We start from the raw sequence: 17499 nt of genomic DNA on the forward strand, positions 1-17499 counted from the left end.
TTATTACCACTGACCAGTGTACTGTCTCAGTTACTCACTGCCTTTCATGTAAGCAGATTTGGATTCCTGCTGGTGGGGGCAGATTGCTAATTACTAATCACTAATCAGTTGTCCTTTTCTATATTTGTTTTTCCTCCCTTGGATTGTGTGTGTGTGTGTGTGTGTGTGTGTGTGTGTGTGTTCAGATTATGCGTGCTGGGTTTCATAACACTAAGTGTTATTGGCCCTGTAGTTTCAGATAACTCTATCTGCCTCACTGTCACACATCTTTTTTGTTTTCTTCTATAAATCTTGCTGTCTCTACAAACATTCTGAAGACATTACGTTGCTCGGTATGGTGTCCCTGCACTTGAATACACTTACACACCGTAGCACAAGCCAGCAGGTTATTGAAAAAAAGAAAAACTATTGACATTATATTTTGGTCTGAGTAAAATAGTTATGTTGATAAAAGTACAAAGTAGAAATGAAAAGAGCTAAAAGAGGCAAAACTGGGTCTGACTTGTTGTAGACTATTTGTGTCAAAGTTTGCACTTGATGTGTTAGTGGAACATTGTAGAGAAAACTCACACACTGAAGGAGAGGGGAAAGACTCATATCCTGATGGAGCACAAGAATACTGGTCCTCAGGATTAATTGGGTGCGGATTAATTTTTTTTGTTTTTCCCTCCATTTGCTGGCCATTCTTGTACCAGATGTAGGAAGGATCAACAGGCAGCTGACAATTGCTGTGACATGTCAGCTCTGTCCAGGTGGGATGCTGGTTGGGTGAAGATTTTCTAACATGCACTTGGAAGTCTGTATGTGTTAACAATAAACAGAAATGTGATTTCAGAATTAATTGTCAACATACAGCACATACAAGAAAATATTCACATGTGCACAGTAACATTTCCTAAATGATCTGAAACATCTGAATCTAACTGATCACAGCGTCAAAAAAATCAACCATTTATAGCAAATGGTTATAAAGTTAGATTTGGTGGAAAGGAACCTTCTCTTTGAGGGAGCTCTCAGAGAATCCAAGCAGTAATGAAGATTCTGCTAACTATCCTTAATAATCACATAGATGAACATTAGATTTGAGAAAAATAAAGAATAGCAAAAGCATAGCACATAATGAGGAGACTGGGGCAGCAGATGGTGTCAGCATTAGCATGTAAACAAAGTAATAGTAAGAAGTGTCGGGTTATAATGGAAGCACTGTCCACTTCTATGAATATGATGATCATTATTAGTCAGCTGGTAGCCAAGCAGCTGGTAAAGCTCTGTGCTCTGCCTGAACTAATGTTTTGCTCCATTGAAAATGAAAATGTTAAAATATAAACACAAACATTCACAATATTATTTCCAAGATATTAACCATTTGAAGTTACATTAAGTCTTCCAATGAAAATGTTACCTGTGACAGTCAAAGTGACTCCAGGTGAACCAGTAAATCTCCCTCCTGGTTGGTTTGTTATGAACCTGAACTTGTATTCAGCTGAGTCGCTTTCTCTCAGGTCTGTGATTCTCAGAGTGCAGTCGTTCTTATCACAGTGATACTGAACACGACCTGAATACTCTGAGTCTGTTCTCAGATCCATAGGTTCATTATTACTCAATTTAGTAAACCAGAATGTTTCCTTAACTGTATTATCAAGGTTATCTATTCTGGATGGGTATATGTAGGTGCAGTTTATCTTCACTGATGATCCTTTGAAGGCACAGATCTGAGTAGAAGAGTACGTCACTCCCCAGGGACCCGCTGTAACACAGAACACAACAGAATCCACAATCAGACTCACAACAACATCAGAGAACAGACTTTATTCTGTCATGAAGGTCCTTCAGTATGTAAACCTGCTGAGATACTGCATGGGCCTCCTTCTTACCACCTTAGAGGAGGAGATGAGACTTATTTTTGAAGCTTATGGCACCAAGACAAGAAAAACATAAAAAGTGTTTTATACTCGAGTACCAGAAAAGGCAGTTAATAATGCAATGTTGAAGTTTTTCATTTAAGTTCAGGTGTGGATCCATACATACTGATGGCTAATTTAGATACAATTTGATAAAGGAAATGTATAATCATGAGATGTGGAGCCATGTATACTGTAGGGTTTCAAGTGGTCTCATAACTTTCTGGGAAATGTAGTATTCAGCATTACTCCTTTCAGTTAAGAATGCTCTTGAATAAACTATAGAACTAAACTACATACATTTCACAGTGCATTTCTTTCCCCATCAAAGAGCAACTTAACACCAGCTGAAGCCTTGTCTCTACTGCCCTCCAGTGGTTTAACCTCTGATGCAGAAGTGCACTCCAGGGTGTGTCAGTACACTGTGACAACACTGTTTGATGTGGTGATAGGTGCAACAGAACACGCTAATGCTGAAAAAGCTTGAGGCTTGATGTCTCCAACATTAAGCATTATGTGTGCATGACTGTTCCTGTATGTGTTTTTATCTATGTAGCCTATAGCTGTCAGACATCAAATATGCATCTCAGTGGTGCTTTACAGGTTGTATTGATGTTGAGATACCTACAGCAGTATCTCAAGAGCTTAATGGGACCAGTACAGAGAGGGAAGTGATATCACCCATATTTAAGACACATTCACTTATGGTACATTAGCTAAAACACTCCACTAGATGGTATAAAAGACTGTGAAGTAAACTCACACAGTGAAGGAGAGGGGAACTTCTCATGTCCTTTCACAGCACAGGAATAGCTGTCTGTAGAATCAAAGCTGCCTGAATAAGAATTAGATGTTTGTCCCGATATGTCCTGTCCATTCTTGTACCAGATGTAGGAAGAACCATCAGGTAGATGACAGCTACTGTGACACTTCAGCTCTGCCCAGGAAGGATTGAATGTTGATCTGCTCACCTGCACCTGGAGATCTGCATATGTGAATAAAGAAAAAAAAAAAGAAAAGACTCGATTTACTGAACTGTTAACTGTCAACATTCACACATACACACACACACACACACACATACACTTGTGTTCACAGTTTGGAATTTAATTATTAAATCTTCAGATGAAAATGTTACCTGTGACAGTCAAAGTGACTCCAGGTGAACCAGTAAATCTCCCTCCTTGTTGGTTTGTTATGAACCTGAACTTGTACTCAGCTGAGTCGCTCTCTCTCAGGTCTGTGATTCTCAGAGTGCAGTCGTTCTTATCACAGTGATACTGAACACGACCTGAATACTGCGGGTCTGTTCTCAGATCCACATACACACCATTACTCTTTTTTGTGAACCAGAATGTGTTCTCAACCGTAGTATCATGATCATTTATTCTGGATGGGTATCTGTAGGTGCAGCGTACGTCCACTGTTGATCCTTTTAAGGCACAGATCTGAGTAGAAGTGTAAGTCACTCCCCAGTCATTCTGACCCTGTACCACTGTAACACAGAGCACATCAGAAACCACAATCACATTCATAACAAGTTAAGAATCAGTGAATAAGACAAAGTGGATCATGGTACCAATATGATTTTATCTGCAGTCATATTCATTCAAAACTCCTCATCGTGCATCAACCTAACTAGAACTGAACTGGAATACAGTATTTTATCAGTTGTTTATAATATTTTATCATTTGTTACTGTTGAGTGTTTCAGCTTTAGTCCATTCATTCTACAAGTTTTTACTTTTGTTCCCCTTGTTTTTTATAGTTTTAAAAAAGTTAAAGTTGAACACTTGAAACGTGTCTCTTATTTGTTATCAAACAAGTCATTCAAACATGAAATGAGTAAAAAGACATTTAACTAACTTTTTTTGAGTGGATCAGCAGATCAGTGGTACATGAATGTTGTTTTCACTTCATTAAAACCCAGACTTGTTCTATTTCATTATTTTTCCCCATGTTCATTTACCTTTTAAACTCTTTTAATCTCTATTTTATAACTTTCATTATGCTATTTCTGAATTGTGCCTGGGTGAACGCAGGTATAGAAAAGACTAAATGTCCAAAGATATTTATACATACTTTGAATTTACAGTACAAAGAAACAGTTTTAGATGCTGTTTACAGTTAATCTCTCTGTGCACTGAGACAGAACATCGTACAGTCTGAAGGTTCAGTGAAGGAACAAGAATGTATTGAACCTGTGAACATTAATGCAGTTTTACTGAACAGGATGAGAAGAAGAAAATGAATCATTAGAGAGTCTGTGCTTGTCTTGGTTAGTTTCCTCTCTGTTAGTTCTTTGGTCAAGTTGCTGCTCAATTAAGTGTGAAAACCAAAAAAAATGCAGAACATGAAGTGTGGGAAACTTTTGAAAGCAGCTAAAATAAAATGTGTGACAAGTTTTAACAGGAAGGGGCAACTGTTATAACTGTAACAGCTAAAACAGTTGTCCAGCTCTACAGTACAGAGTGCAGAAATTACCAAACAGATTTAAAACATCATGACAAGATGAAATTCTCAGTGCATTGCTGTACCATCATAGAACTATGTATATATGCATATGCATGTATAAAAATATATGATTCTTACAATCCATGGAGGGAGGGTGGACAAAACTTATTAGCCAGGCCCCACCCCCACCACCCATGACACAGACACAGCTCAACATCTTAATATAATATTATTAAAGTGTTCAGCAGTAAATACTGTTATTTTATTTTTTTTGTCTTCATTCAACAGCTATATTTTACACAGGAATAAACAGAAGTGAATGTTTGGTGTTGTAGAGTTTAAAAGTTATTCATCATACTGCATCACACATACATCAAACCTAGAAAAGTGCTGATCTGGGATATTTTATGTTTACTTTCTTAAAATGACTTCATGCTGCTCTGAATAAGTGTGCTAAATGTCCTACAATGTAAATGTAGATATACAGTACCTGACACAGAGAGAAGGAAGACAACAAATCCACTCGCTGCTGCTGTTAAACTCATAGCTGCTCCTCTCATCTCTCTGTGAGGCTTCAGAGACAATAAAACACATCAAATAATGTACAAAACATGTAATAGTCATATCAGTAAACTATTCTACTTACAACAGAGAAGGACGTTGTCTGTTAAGATGCTCGTCCTCTGTGATCTGTGAGCAGAAGTCAGATATAAGGCTTAAATTAAATTACTTGATTTCCTTCCTCTTTCTTATTATTATGAATATGCATGAGGAGCCAATTACAAGCAAAGGCAGGAGTGACAACCAAGTTTGATATTAAGTCTTTCAAAGACTTAATATAATCTATGTTAGAGAGAATAAGAGACCAGTGTTCTGGCCGGTTAGTAATTTAAAGAGAGAAGAGAAATAATGAGACATTTTTATTATTTCATTCTTTTTATGTGTGGGCGCAGTTCAGTGTCTAAAGAAAAAACATGACATGTGACGAATGTGTGACATTTAGTCTGATGCATCTCCTCACACTTGTAGTGCATGTTAATACACTGAATACACCACCATGCGTTCAAAGAGATGTACTGCACCAGTATGAGATGTAAGAAGTCACATGATGAGTACAGTGTTTATTATAAGTATTAAGAAAGTAAAAAGTGCAGTATGACAAAAAAATAAAAAAAATTAAACAAAATCAGTGATACAGAAATCTATTTGTAAAGATTCTGTTTTACTGCAATCACTGTCATAATAAGTGACTCATCTCTCCAATTAGTATTGAGAACATTTTATTTAAGACAAAACAACAAAGAGCAAGGACAAATGTAATTACATGGTTTAGAAATTGTGATATAGAACAAAAACAGGCTGTAATAATATGTATAAAGAAAGCAGAAAAACAGACAATTGTAATGTTACTGTGAGGCAGTAGAAATTATTCACAAGATGAATGTTAGAATACTGACAACAAATACTTGACTGACAATAAAACTGGTTGTAATAATGAAACTGGAAGACATACTGTAAATACAGAAAGAACAGTGGAAATGGTCTGTTATTAATGAAATATAACTCTTTACTATCGTCTAGTGGCAGCAATAGGAAACTACAAGTTGATCAGTAAAAGCTCTCTAAAATACTCCAGTGTGTTTTTTAAATATCTTACACATTACAATCTTACCACTTGTTAACTAACTGATACACTACTCCTGAGATATGTCCAAAGCTGCAAGTTATAATAATCTTTAGTATATCTCCTCTAACCCAACGTTAATAAATATTACACTGGCAAGTATCCACCGCTCCACTAAATGACTCCAGTGACTCCAGTCGCACAAATACTACAAGTTTAAATTAGCAGGTTTTACAATGAAAGTTTTGTCACTTGGATCAGCTTCACTACTTCCATCTTTACAGAATGTGTAAGGTTAGCATACATGTGAGAGTAAAGAAACAATAAATATGTTGAGGCTGTCTGGCATTGATGATAAATCCTACTGGCAGATCAATTCTGTTGTCAATCCAAATGCTGCTTACTGCTTTCTTCCATTGTTTCAAAGGATCCACAATGAAATGAATAAGTACAGGAGCTAGGTCTGAATGGGATTTTACTTCAGCAGTAAAATAACAAGATAAACTGTCAATTTAAATTGCTCTAAAATATATAGTTGTCTCTATGATGCATTCTTGGAGAGGTCCACCCTGAGAAATATAGTTTCAAAACCCAATGGTTACCTGCTGAAATAAAAAAATAAATAAATAAAATGAAAAGATAATTTGAAAAAATAAATATCTGCACACCTGAATATGTGACAGGTGTGTTGGAGGAAGGTGCAACTTGAAAACAATGAGGAGAACTCTGACACACTGTCTCGCTTGTTGCTGGAATAATTTATTAAATCATGTTTCAGACAGGTCTGAGCTGCACCTTCCTCTAATGCACATGTCACATATTCAGGTGTGTAGAGATTCTTTTCAATTTTCTTTTTCATTTTTTAACATTTTTCTTTCAGCAGGTGTAGCACCCCAACACTCTATACTATGTCTAAGATGCTGTAAGTGACTTTAGACTGGAATGATGGTTGTTTGGGTTCAGTCTATTTAAAAGGTAGCTACCACAAAGGTTTACTTGATTTGGGTGAAACTTATAATAGCCTAATAATAAACAAAGAAACTGTCAAACTTGGCATTAGGTCTATTCACTTTTATCATGCTGTATTTTAAATAACTGACCACAGACGACACTTTAGAAGGACTGACTGCTTCTTGAATGTACAAATATTTACCCTTTTAGGTGAAATTATACAAAAACACAAATAACACAGTTTAGACCCCTTTAAAATAACAAATAGCATATTTCTAAATTATATTAAATGAAATTATGAAGAATTGTGTGACAGTGTGGGGGAGTTCTTCTCATTGTTTTCAAAAATGGAAATAAACAACAAAACATGAGATTGCTGATGTGTTCATGAGGTTTTGTTGACTGTGCTGTACAGTGCTGCTGGATCTTCTTCAGTTTCCTGACCTCTGGTTCTGAGAGGGAAATTAAAAAAATTAATCAGGTGATTGTGAAGATATATTAAATTATACATACATATATAATATATAACATAATAAAGATGTAAAAGGCAAATATAACAAATGAAAAACTGAAAGAAAACGGTTGCTACTATGTTCCTGTGTGAAGAGCTGCTCACCTCGGGGCAGTACCAGCTCTGTTAAATGTGACAGCAGCGTACTGGACAACCTCTTGTTCCTCCATGTGTCTGTGGGGCTGAGCTGATCTGATGTTGGAGTAGAAAGGATCTGCCTGGTTGTTGGAGAATTGCACGCTGGCGTACTGCTCTTCCGGCTGTGTCTGGAGGGTGACAGAAATGAGGAAAGTGTTGGTTTCTGTGATGAAGGATTGTTATGAAACAACATGAAGTGTTTGACAGTCAGATGAGTTTTCTAGTTGCACTTTATGATAGTGACTGTGGAAGTGTGGAACCAGGATAGAATAGAATAACTTTCCCTCCTCACCCTCTCTCTGTTGTCTGGTCTCTCCTCAGCCTCAGACCTTTGATTGGAGGATCTCTTTTTCCTGGTTAGAAGAATTAATTAAAAACAGAAATGACAGAATTTTGATCAATGATTTAGTGAAACAGAACTGCTCACCTCATCCACAGGAAGACAGAGAGGATGATGATAAACAGGAGAACAGCAGTTGTTACTCCAGCAGCTATTGATTTTCCTGCTCCTGGAGAACAGAGATGAAAAGAAAACACTGACAGTTAATGAGGGTATTACAGCATGTTTGAGTCCAATGTTTTGGTCAATATATATGTAGCCTGGTGGTAAATCGGTTCAGATGTAATTTTCCACTTCGGTGAGGTATAGCTCTCAAAGTTGTTTGAATGTTAATACCTGTGTTCTTTGTTGTTTTCTTCTGAGTGTAAAATTGTTTCAGTCTAATTAACATTTGAGGCAAATTGTAAGTGTCACAGTCTCACTTGTTATTGCTGATTTTGGTCACAAGGTAGCGTTGAGTAATATTACTGTCACTCTGCCAAATGCACCTTGGTCTTTCTTCCTGTTTTACGTTCAAACAACAGGAGATTTGCAGAGTGGACGGTGCTGTGACTCCGTCATATAAAGTAGTAGACACTAGTGGAGTTCATGACCTGGGATTTTGCCACCAGCCCTCATTCACTGTGTTCTCAATTGCACAGCAAGGTAATGTTAATGTGCATAAAGCCACACCTTGCTATTGCACATTGTTACTAGAGGAACGGTTCAGGTTTTTAATGAATTTTAACTCTGTTTGAGGGTAAACAACAGTGTGTTGAGTTGTGCAATCTCCGGGGAGTTCCGTGTGGGTTTGGTGGGACTTGTTGAGGTGTGGGTATCCTTTGCAGGTGTGCTCTGTGCATTCATGGGTTATTTTTGTGGATTTGTGGTTGTTGAGTGTGTTTTTGTCTGGTTCTATTTTGTGTTTTTTGTCAATGGTCATGGCCCACTGCCATGTTTATTTGTCATTTTTCTTTTACAAAACTTTTTGTATTAAGTCTCCAACAAGCTGTGAAAGCACATGAGCTGCTTTCTAAAAGGACTCAGTAGCTTAAACACTCTGTTAAAATGACCTGTTGCAAACATGGTCAACAATAAAATTAAAGCTACAAGAACCACTGAAGTAATTGTGTCTTGTGTGGCATCTAATTCCACGGGCTACACATGTATATTCAGTTCTCTTCATTCTAAACTCTAACAGCTCTTTTCAGCTTAGAATATATTTAACATGAAAATCACTGAAAATCCAAGTTAAAGCTGTGCCTACGAGCATGATTTGTGACATCACAACTACTTTGGAAGCTTATCCTGGTCTATTATGCAACTTACACAAGTGTGATGTGGAAACTTGAAGCCTCCAGTGCACAAACACTGAGAATGGACTTTACAGTGAAGTAGGAGACATCTTGTATCCAGTGGTATTTTTTAAAATGAAAATATTTACATATTTATAGATTCTGGAAGTTTATTCAATGAGGGAGAAGAAGTTGATATAATTTTCAGAATTCCAAACTAGTAAGTTTTTTGTGGAATACACATATTATACACAAATTATCATTCAAAGCAAAGTATTTTTATATGTCTTAAAACATGTTTGGAGGGGATCTTTAACTAAATGTCTTACTGATCCAGTACTGCCCTTTACCATCTTACTTTAATCTGTGACAAATGTGAAAAAAAGAAATACATTTTTACAAAACACTGGTGACAGTGTCAGCAGCTGCAGTGAGCAAACTCTCCTCTCTTCCTGCAGCTTCCTCAGCTAAGCTGGAAGTGTGTGATGCATTGCTGAGTGACTGATGGACCACAAATGGCCATTGGCCCAGTAGAGGGTGCTGTTGTAAAAAATATGATTCCTCAAATCATTCTTACAAATTCATGTGTTTTCCTTTAGATTACATTGAAAACAGTCTTTCAGTGGAGTCTCCATATTTTCAGACCAGCTGGAGATTTAACTCCTCCAGTGTGTCCATGTTTTGCCAAGACCTCCACTTGGTCTGTTGTGTCTGAATACTCTTGGTCACACCTTAACTTCATCCTCTAAATGAAAAAATGCAGCAGCTCAATATTTAGACTCTTGGTCTCATAGAGTGAGGCAGCGCAGTGTGAAAAAATCTCACCTTGACGGCTTGTATTCATGAACACAGCTCTCTCTCCACTAGTTAAATATAAAAAGCCTGCATCACTTCATCCTAATCAGAGGTCACATAATCCTTTGAAATATAACTTGTGAATAAGAAACACATTGACATGAAAATTCAGAGTTTTCTCTTGCTCAGATCTCTCTTCACCATGATTTGAATTGAGCTGATTCCTCCAGTCAGCAGTGAATCACACAAACCTGTTTTACTGTCTCTATGAGCTAATGAGTCCAAGTGCAGTGTGTGTGTGTAGCTGAATGAAAAACTTACCTGCCACAACAGTCAGATATAAGGTGGAGTTATGACGTCCTCTTCTGTTCTGGGCTTCACAGGAATAATTCCCACTGTGTTCAGGTCTGACATCAGTGATGGTGAAGATCTGTCCTGATGCTTTTGGTGAGTCTTCATTCTCCTTGTACCAGGTATAATTAGCTGCTGGGTTAGCATCACTGCTACAGGTCAGATTCACTGAACTGCCCTCCACTATCTCACCAGAGGGACTCACTGACACAGAGGGAAGCTTTGGAGCATCTGGAGGAGATGTATCAAAATGAATTAATTATAAAATGCAGAAGGGTTGCATTAGTACAACATGTTGTATTGGAGCTGCTCAGTGAACTACAGCAGCAGACTGAATGTGAAGCAAGTAGAGCTGAAGAAAGCAGACATGATCAGACAAATCTTTCCTAGTATTTTTTAACAAGGTTGACAAAACCAACAGCTGTATGTTTCTTTTTAAATGAACTGTTTCACTCACATTTCACATCAATAAAGATGTATTCAGATGTCCTCTTCCCCAGCTGGTTCTCAGTTGTACAGTAATACTCTCCAGAGTCAGAGGACTGGATGGAGATGAAGACAAGCTGTGGATCTTTACTGAGAGGTTGAAGGTCTGGATTCACATTCTTCTTGTACCAGGTGTAATTAGCTGCTGGGTTAGCATCACTGCTACAGTTCAGAGTCACTGAACTGCCCTCAGTGATTTCACCAGAGAGACGCACTGACACAGAGGGAAGCTTTGGAGCATCTGGAGGAGAAAACATAGTTGGACAACAGTTGAACAATTGATAAAATGTAAGAAGCAAATCTTAGATACTAAGTGTGTGGTGAAAGTTGATTCCCTCATATAAATCACCTGTCTGTTACCTTGGATACATTTTGACATTGTGTTAGTGACATATTTAGGTAAACGCACACACTGAAGGAGAGCGGTAATCCTCATGTCCTCTCAAAGCACAGGAGATGTTGTCACCAGGATTAAACTGCCCTGAATAAAGAGAAGTTTCCTCCTTCATAACTTTCTGTCCGTTCTTGAACCAGACGTAAGAAATACGACCTGCTGGACTGCAGCTGCTGAGACATTTCAGCTCTGCCCCGGTATGAGACTGATGGACTGTTATTGTCGTAATCTGCACCTGGAGAGCTGGATATGTGAGGAAGGACCCAAAATGTCATTTTTTACCAGTAAAATATACAAACATACAGTCAAAATAACCTTCATAGTTCTTGTGGGTGAAATGATTTGGGATCATCCAATCAAAAGTGTAAATGGGAGAAAATACTCAATATAATCAAATCAATTTCATGTGCAACTCTTCAACAATAACTATTCACCACTTTCACTAGTCATCAGTTTGTGTTCATCAGTACCTGTGACAGTCAGAGTTGTTCCAGGTAAACTACTCCTCCATTCAAATCTTTGTGTTTTGAATGTGAAGTGATACTGGGCTGAATCGCTCTCTCTCAGGTCAGAGATTCTCAGAGTGGAGCGTCCTCCCTCTGTTTCAAGGAGCTGAACACGACCTGCATACTGGGAGTCTTCACTAAGGTCCTCAGCCTGTGAGGAATTCTGCCACTGATGACTACGTTCAGGACTGAACCAGAATTTTGATGTGATAGGTCCTAAACTGTGGTATGTGCATGAAATGTCCACTGATGAGCCTCTGAGGGCAAGGATGCTTCTGTCAGTGTAAGTCACTCTGTTGCAGTTTGGACCAAAGACACCTGAGAGATAGAATTAATTTAAAATAGCACAGTTAGTCCTGAATCCTTAGTCGTGTGTGTGTATGTGACAAAAAGAATTATTATTGATTATTAATATATATTATAAAATGACTTATTTGTGGTATCTATTCACAAAAGTTAGTTGTGGTTTAACTTTTCAGGTTTTGAGACGCTGCCAACTCAACACAATGAAGGTTCACAGAATTTAGTTTGTGCATAAAAATCATGTTTGAAAATTGTTTTGGTTACTCTGAATCATCCACAGACATATCTGTCAACAATTTTCATTGGAACTACTTTCTACTCAAGATGTACTCTCTATAAAAACTGTCCACAACAAGGTCTGTAAATTATCCAAAGTAACAGGTGTGACGATGTTTCTGGTAAGACACATAGATAGATTGTTTTCAAATATATGTTTTCAAAGCTTTAAGCAGTACAAACAATATTTAATTCACTTTCTTTGTACTGGGATGGCAGCAGACTATTCCAGGATTGATATTTCAAAATTTAGGCACATGAAACTGTAACTATTTACATGGTTAGAAAAGGATCATGTCAGAAAATATGTTTTGTGTATTTTGAGTGAATTAAATTTAAATATACAGTAAACTCTTATTTTACATTTATTTTGCAGTCAGCACAGTGAATAAGATATGAGTTCAACATGTCTAAAATCTCATGGGGCTGTGGTTCGGTTTTGATCCACTTCTATGTCAATTTCTGAATCACATGCTGCCCCTGAATTACATGTAGATACAAGGTATAGTACAATAGGTTAAAGGCTCCACTAGATGTGGTTAGTTTAGTGAGAAACTCACACACTGAAGGAGCAGGATGATGCTCAAATCCTTTTACAGCGCAGGAATAGCTGTCTGAGGCGAAAAGGAACTTCCTATGAGTAGAAGATGTTTCATCCTGAATTTTCTGTCCATTCTTGTACCAGATGAAGGAAGAATTATCAGGCAGATGACAACTGCTGTTACACTTCAGATAATCCTGGCTGTCATTTGAGGCTTTCAGCACTTGTAGATTTGGATCTGCAAGGGAAAAAAAGGAATACACACACACACACACACACACACACACACACATGTGTATATGTACATATGTATATATATATACACACACACACACATATATATATGTATATGTATATGTATGTATATATGTGTATGTGTGTGTATATATGTGTGTGTGTGTGTGTGTGTGTGTGTATATATATATATATATATATATATCATACAAATCCACACATATACATATATATTCACACACACACACACGATAATATAAATCCTTCAATTACAATCAGTATTAAATGAAATTCATCTCCATGTCTAAATGTCATTTATGTTCAGACACACACAAACACTCACAGTACTGTGAGTACTTTTCTAATTTTTACTAGTCTAAGATATTAACCATTTGAAGCTACATTAAGTCTTCCAATGAAAATGTTACCTGTGACAGTCAAAGTGACTCCAGGTGAACCAGTAAATCCCCCTCCTGGTTGGTTTGTTATGAACCTGAACTTGTACTCAGCTGAGTCGCTCTCTCTCAGGTCTGTGATTCTCAGAGTGCAGTCGTTCTTATCACAGTGATACTGAACACGACCTGAATACTCTGAGTCTGTTCTCAGATCCACAAATTCATCACCTTTCATAAACCAGAATGTTTCTTGAACTGTAGTATCATGGTCATTTACTCTGGATGGGTATCTGTAGGTGCAGTTTATGTCCACTGTTGATCCTTTTAAGGCACAGATCTGAGTAGAAGTGTAAGTCACTCCCCAGTCATTCTGACCCTGTACCACTGTAACACAGAGCACATCAGAAACCACAATCAGATTCATAACAACAATTAAGAATCATTGAAAAAGACAAAGTGGATCACGGCACCAACATGATTTTATGTGTAGTCATTGTCATTCAAAGCTCCTCATCGTGCATCAATCTAACTAGAACTGAACTGGAATACAGTATTTTATCATTTGTTACTGCTGAGTGTTTCAGTTTTAGTCCAAGTTTCTACTGTTGTTATCCTTGTTCATTTTAGTTTTAAAAAAGCTAAATGCCTGAAATGTGTCTCTTATATATTATCAAACAAATCCCTCAAATAGAAAATGAGTAAAAACATATTTAACTAACTTTTTTGGAGTAGAGCAGCAGATCAGTGGTACATCAATATTGTTTTCACCTCATTAAAACTTGACAGACTTGTTCTGTATCATTCTTTCTCTCCATGTTTATTTACTTTTTAGGCACTTTATAATTCTAGTATATGACTTTCATAACATAATTACTGAATCATGTCTGGATTAAAACACGCATCAAAGTCCAAATACAAAGTTTTTTTCCTAGAATTACATATAATAAATTTACATTACAAAGATGCTGTTTACAGTTCATCTCTCTGTGCACTGAGACAGAACATCATACAGTCTGGAGGTTCAGTGAAGGAACAAGAATGTATTGAACCTGTGAACATTAATGCAGTTTTACTGAACAGGAAAAGAAGAAGTAAATGAATCATTAGAGAGTCTGTGCTTGTCTTGGTTAGTTTCCTCTCTGTTAGTTCTTTGGTAAAGTTGCTGCTGGGGTAAGTGTGAAAACCACAAAGAAATGCAGAACATGAAGTGTGGGAAACTTTTGAAAGCGGCTAAAATAAAATAGGTGTGACAGTAAGTTTTAACAGGAAGGGGCAACTGTTATAACCGTAACAGCTAAAACAGTTGTCCAGCTCTACAGTGCAGAGTGCAGAAATTACCAAACTGATTTTAAACATCATGACAAGTTGAAATTCTCAGTGCATTGCTGTACCATCATAGAACTATGTATATATGCATATGCATGTATAAAAATACATGATTCTTACAATCCATGGAGGGAGGGTGGACAAACCTTATTAGCCAGGCCCCACCCCCACCACCCATGACACAGACACAGCTGAACATCTTAATATAATATTATTAAAGTGTTCAGCAGTAAATATTGTTGTAATTGTTGTTGTAAATATTATGTTATTATTTTTTTGTCTTCATTCAACAGCTATATTTTACACAGAAATAAACAGAAGTGAATGTTTGGTGTTGTAGAGTTTAAAAGTTATTCATCATACTGCATCACACATACATCAAACCTAGAAAAGTGCTGATCTGGGATATTTTATATTAACTTTCTTAAAATCACTTCATGCTGCTCTGAATAAGTGTGCTAAATGTCCTACAATGTAAATGTAGATATACAGTACCTGACACAGAGAGAAGGAAGACAACAAATCCACTCGCTGCTGCTGTTAAACTCATAGCTGCTCCTCTCATCTCTCTGTGAGGCTTCAGAGACAATAAAATACATCAAATAATGTAAACAACATGTAATAATCATATCAGTAAACTATTCTACTTACAACAGAGAACGACGTTGTCTGTTAAGATGCTCGTCCTCTGTGATCTGTGAGCAGAAGTCAGATATCAGGATGTTAAATGACTCGATTTCCTTCCTCTTTCTTATTAATATGAATATTCATGAGGAGCCACATGACGGTAAACACATAAGTTAAAAACTAGTTTTACTGTTAATATAATCTATGTTAGAGAGAATAATCAATCAATCAATCAATTTTTATTTATATAGCGCCATATCACAACAGAAGTCATCTCAAGGCACTTTTCACATAGAGCAGGTCAAGACCGTATTCTTTAATTTACAGAGACCCAACAATTCCCCCATGTGCAAGCACTTGGCGACAGCGGTAAGGAAAAACTCCCCTTTAACGGGTAGAAACCTCAAGCAGACCCCGGCTCTTGGTGGGTGGCCATCTGCTTTGACCGGTTGGGTTGAGAGAGAGAAAGAGAGAGGGGGGACAGGAGAGCAACAATCACAACAACAACAACAAGCATAAGCATCAGTAGACAGGGAAGGATGCCATCAGGACTGTGAAGGACCGCGAAGGCTCAGCCCGGGACCCAGGTTTTCCTGTGAGATGAGAAAGCACAAAAAACTCCGGGGAAGAAGCAAAGTTAGTGACATGCATTGATGTTACATGAATGCATACAGATGGAGAGGAGGAGGAGGAGAGAGGAGCTCAGTGCACCATGGGAAGTCCCCCAGCAGTCTAGGCCTATAGCAGCATAACTAAGGGCTGATCCAAGGCGAGCCTGGTCGGCCCTAACTATAAGCTTTATCAAAAAGGAAAGTTTTAAGCCTACTCTTAAACATAGGGAGGGTGTCTGCACTCCGGACTGAATCCGGTAGATGGTTCCATAGAAGAGGAGCCTGATAGCTGAAGGCTCTGCCTCCCATTCTGCTTTTAAAGACTGTAGGGACCACCAGTAAGCCTGCATACTGGGAGCGCAGTGTTCTAGTGGGATAATACGGTATTATGAGCTCTTCAAGATATGATGGTGCCTGACTATTAAGGGCTTTGTAAGTTAGGAGAAGGATTTTAAATTCTATTCTGGATTTTACAGGAAGCCAATGTAGCGAAGCTAAAATGGGAGAAATGTGGTCTCTTTTTCTAGTTTTAGTCAGAACACGTGCAGCTGCATTCTGGACCAGCTGGAGAGTCATTAGAGACTTGTTAGAGCAGCCTGATAATAAGGAATTGCAATAATCCAGCCTAGAAGTAAGAGACCAGTGTTCTGGCCTGTTAGTAATTTAAAGAGAGAAGAGAAATAATAAGACATTTTTATTATCTTTTTCACATTTCGTTATCTAAAGAACAAACATGACACGTGACGGATGTGTGACAGTTGGTTTGTTGCATCTCCTCACACTTGTAGTGCATGTTAAGACATTGAATACACCACCATGAGTTCAAAGAGATGTACTGCAAATTAACTCTTACTAGTTTTCACTTTTTATGATTGAGTTGACATTGGTGACCTTGTTGTACAGTTGTTGAACATACCCCCACAGTCGAGGTGTCTAAGTATGAAAATGATTCATTCAGTGATCTACAGTTGTCACTAACAAATATGGACTATTATACTGAAAATACTTCATACAAAACCATCTTCAGCCATGTGGTGCAACTATCATGATTTGTCATTTCTCACTGTTTTGTTTGTGTGAGAGAGAAATACACAGGAAAAGAGAAGTGTCTAGTGGTATTTCTTATTAACTTTGTGGTATTATGTTAATTACTCTTTCATAACAAAGTCAAGATGTTGTGATATGTAGCACAACAAGCTAGTAAAACTCTGTAAATGCAAACACATTGCAGTCTCTCCAGAGACTGTAAATGTTATTTCTGTCATTAGTCATTGGAGCCGTTTCTAAACAAACTACAGTAATCATTGCTATTGGGGGAAAGAAAACATGTCACCCAGTGCAACAGTGTGGCTCACTGAAGTATAGAAAATCACCACCCTTATCCTTCAATGCAGACAGGAGGAAGACCTCAGTGATGAAGCCTGACTCTGCAACACTGAAGCTTCACCACTAGAGGACAGT

At 37.6% G+C, this 17499-nt stretch overlaps 2 protein-coding genes across 2 annotated transcripts in view; both read right to left on the reverse strand.

Annotated features, from left to right (window-relative positions):
- Positions 1–738: 738 nt before the first annotated feature.
- Positions 739–17499, reverse strand: part of LOC122976463 — a 45611-nt gene continuing 28850 nt past the window's right edge. The window contains exons 3-5 of the mRNA XM_044344968.1: positions 2665–2886; positions 1632–1747; positions 739–798 (exon numbers count right to left, since the gene is read on the reverse strand). Of these exons, the coding sequence (XP_044200903.1) occupies positions 739–798; positions 1632–1747; positions 2665–2886 (398 nt within the window). The remainder of the gene's footprint in view (positions 799–1631; positions 1748–2664; positions 2887–17499) is intronic.
- Positions 10663–11454, reverse strand: LOC122973344 (vascular cell adhesion protein 1-like). The gene is made up of 2 exons (XM_044340793.1): positions 11235–11454; positions 10663–11066 (listed from the first exon to the last, which is right to left on the reverse strand). The coding sequence occupies exons 1-2, from the start codon at positions 11332–11334 to the stop codon at positions 10789–10791; spliced, it is 378 nt and encodes a 125-aa protein (XP_044196728.1). The 5' UTR covers positions 11335–11454; the 3' UTR covers positions 10663–10788.

Source organism: Thunnus albacares, chromosome 3 (assembly GCF_914725855.1).
Source record: "Thunnus albacares chromosome 3, fThuAlb1.1, whole genome shotgun sequence".
Taxonomy (NCBI): Eukaryota; Metazoa; Chordata; class Actinopteri; order Scombriformes; family Scombridae; genus Thunnus; species Thunnus albacares.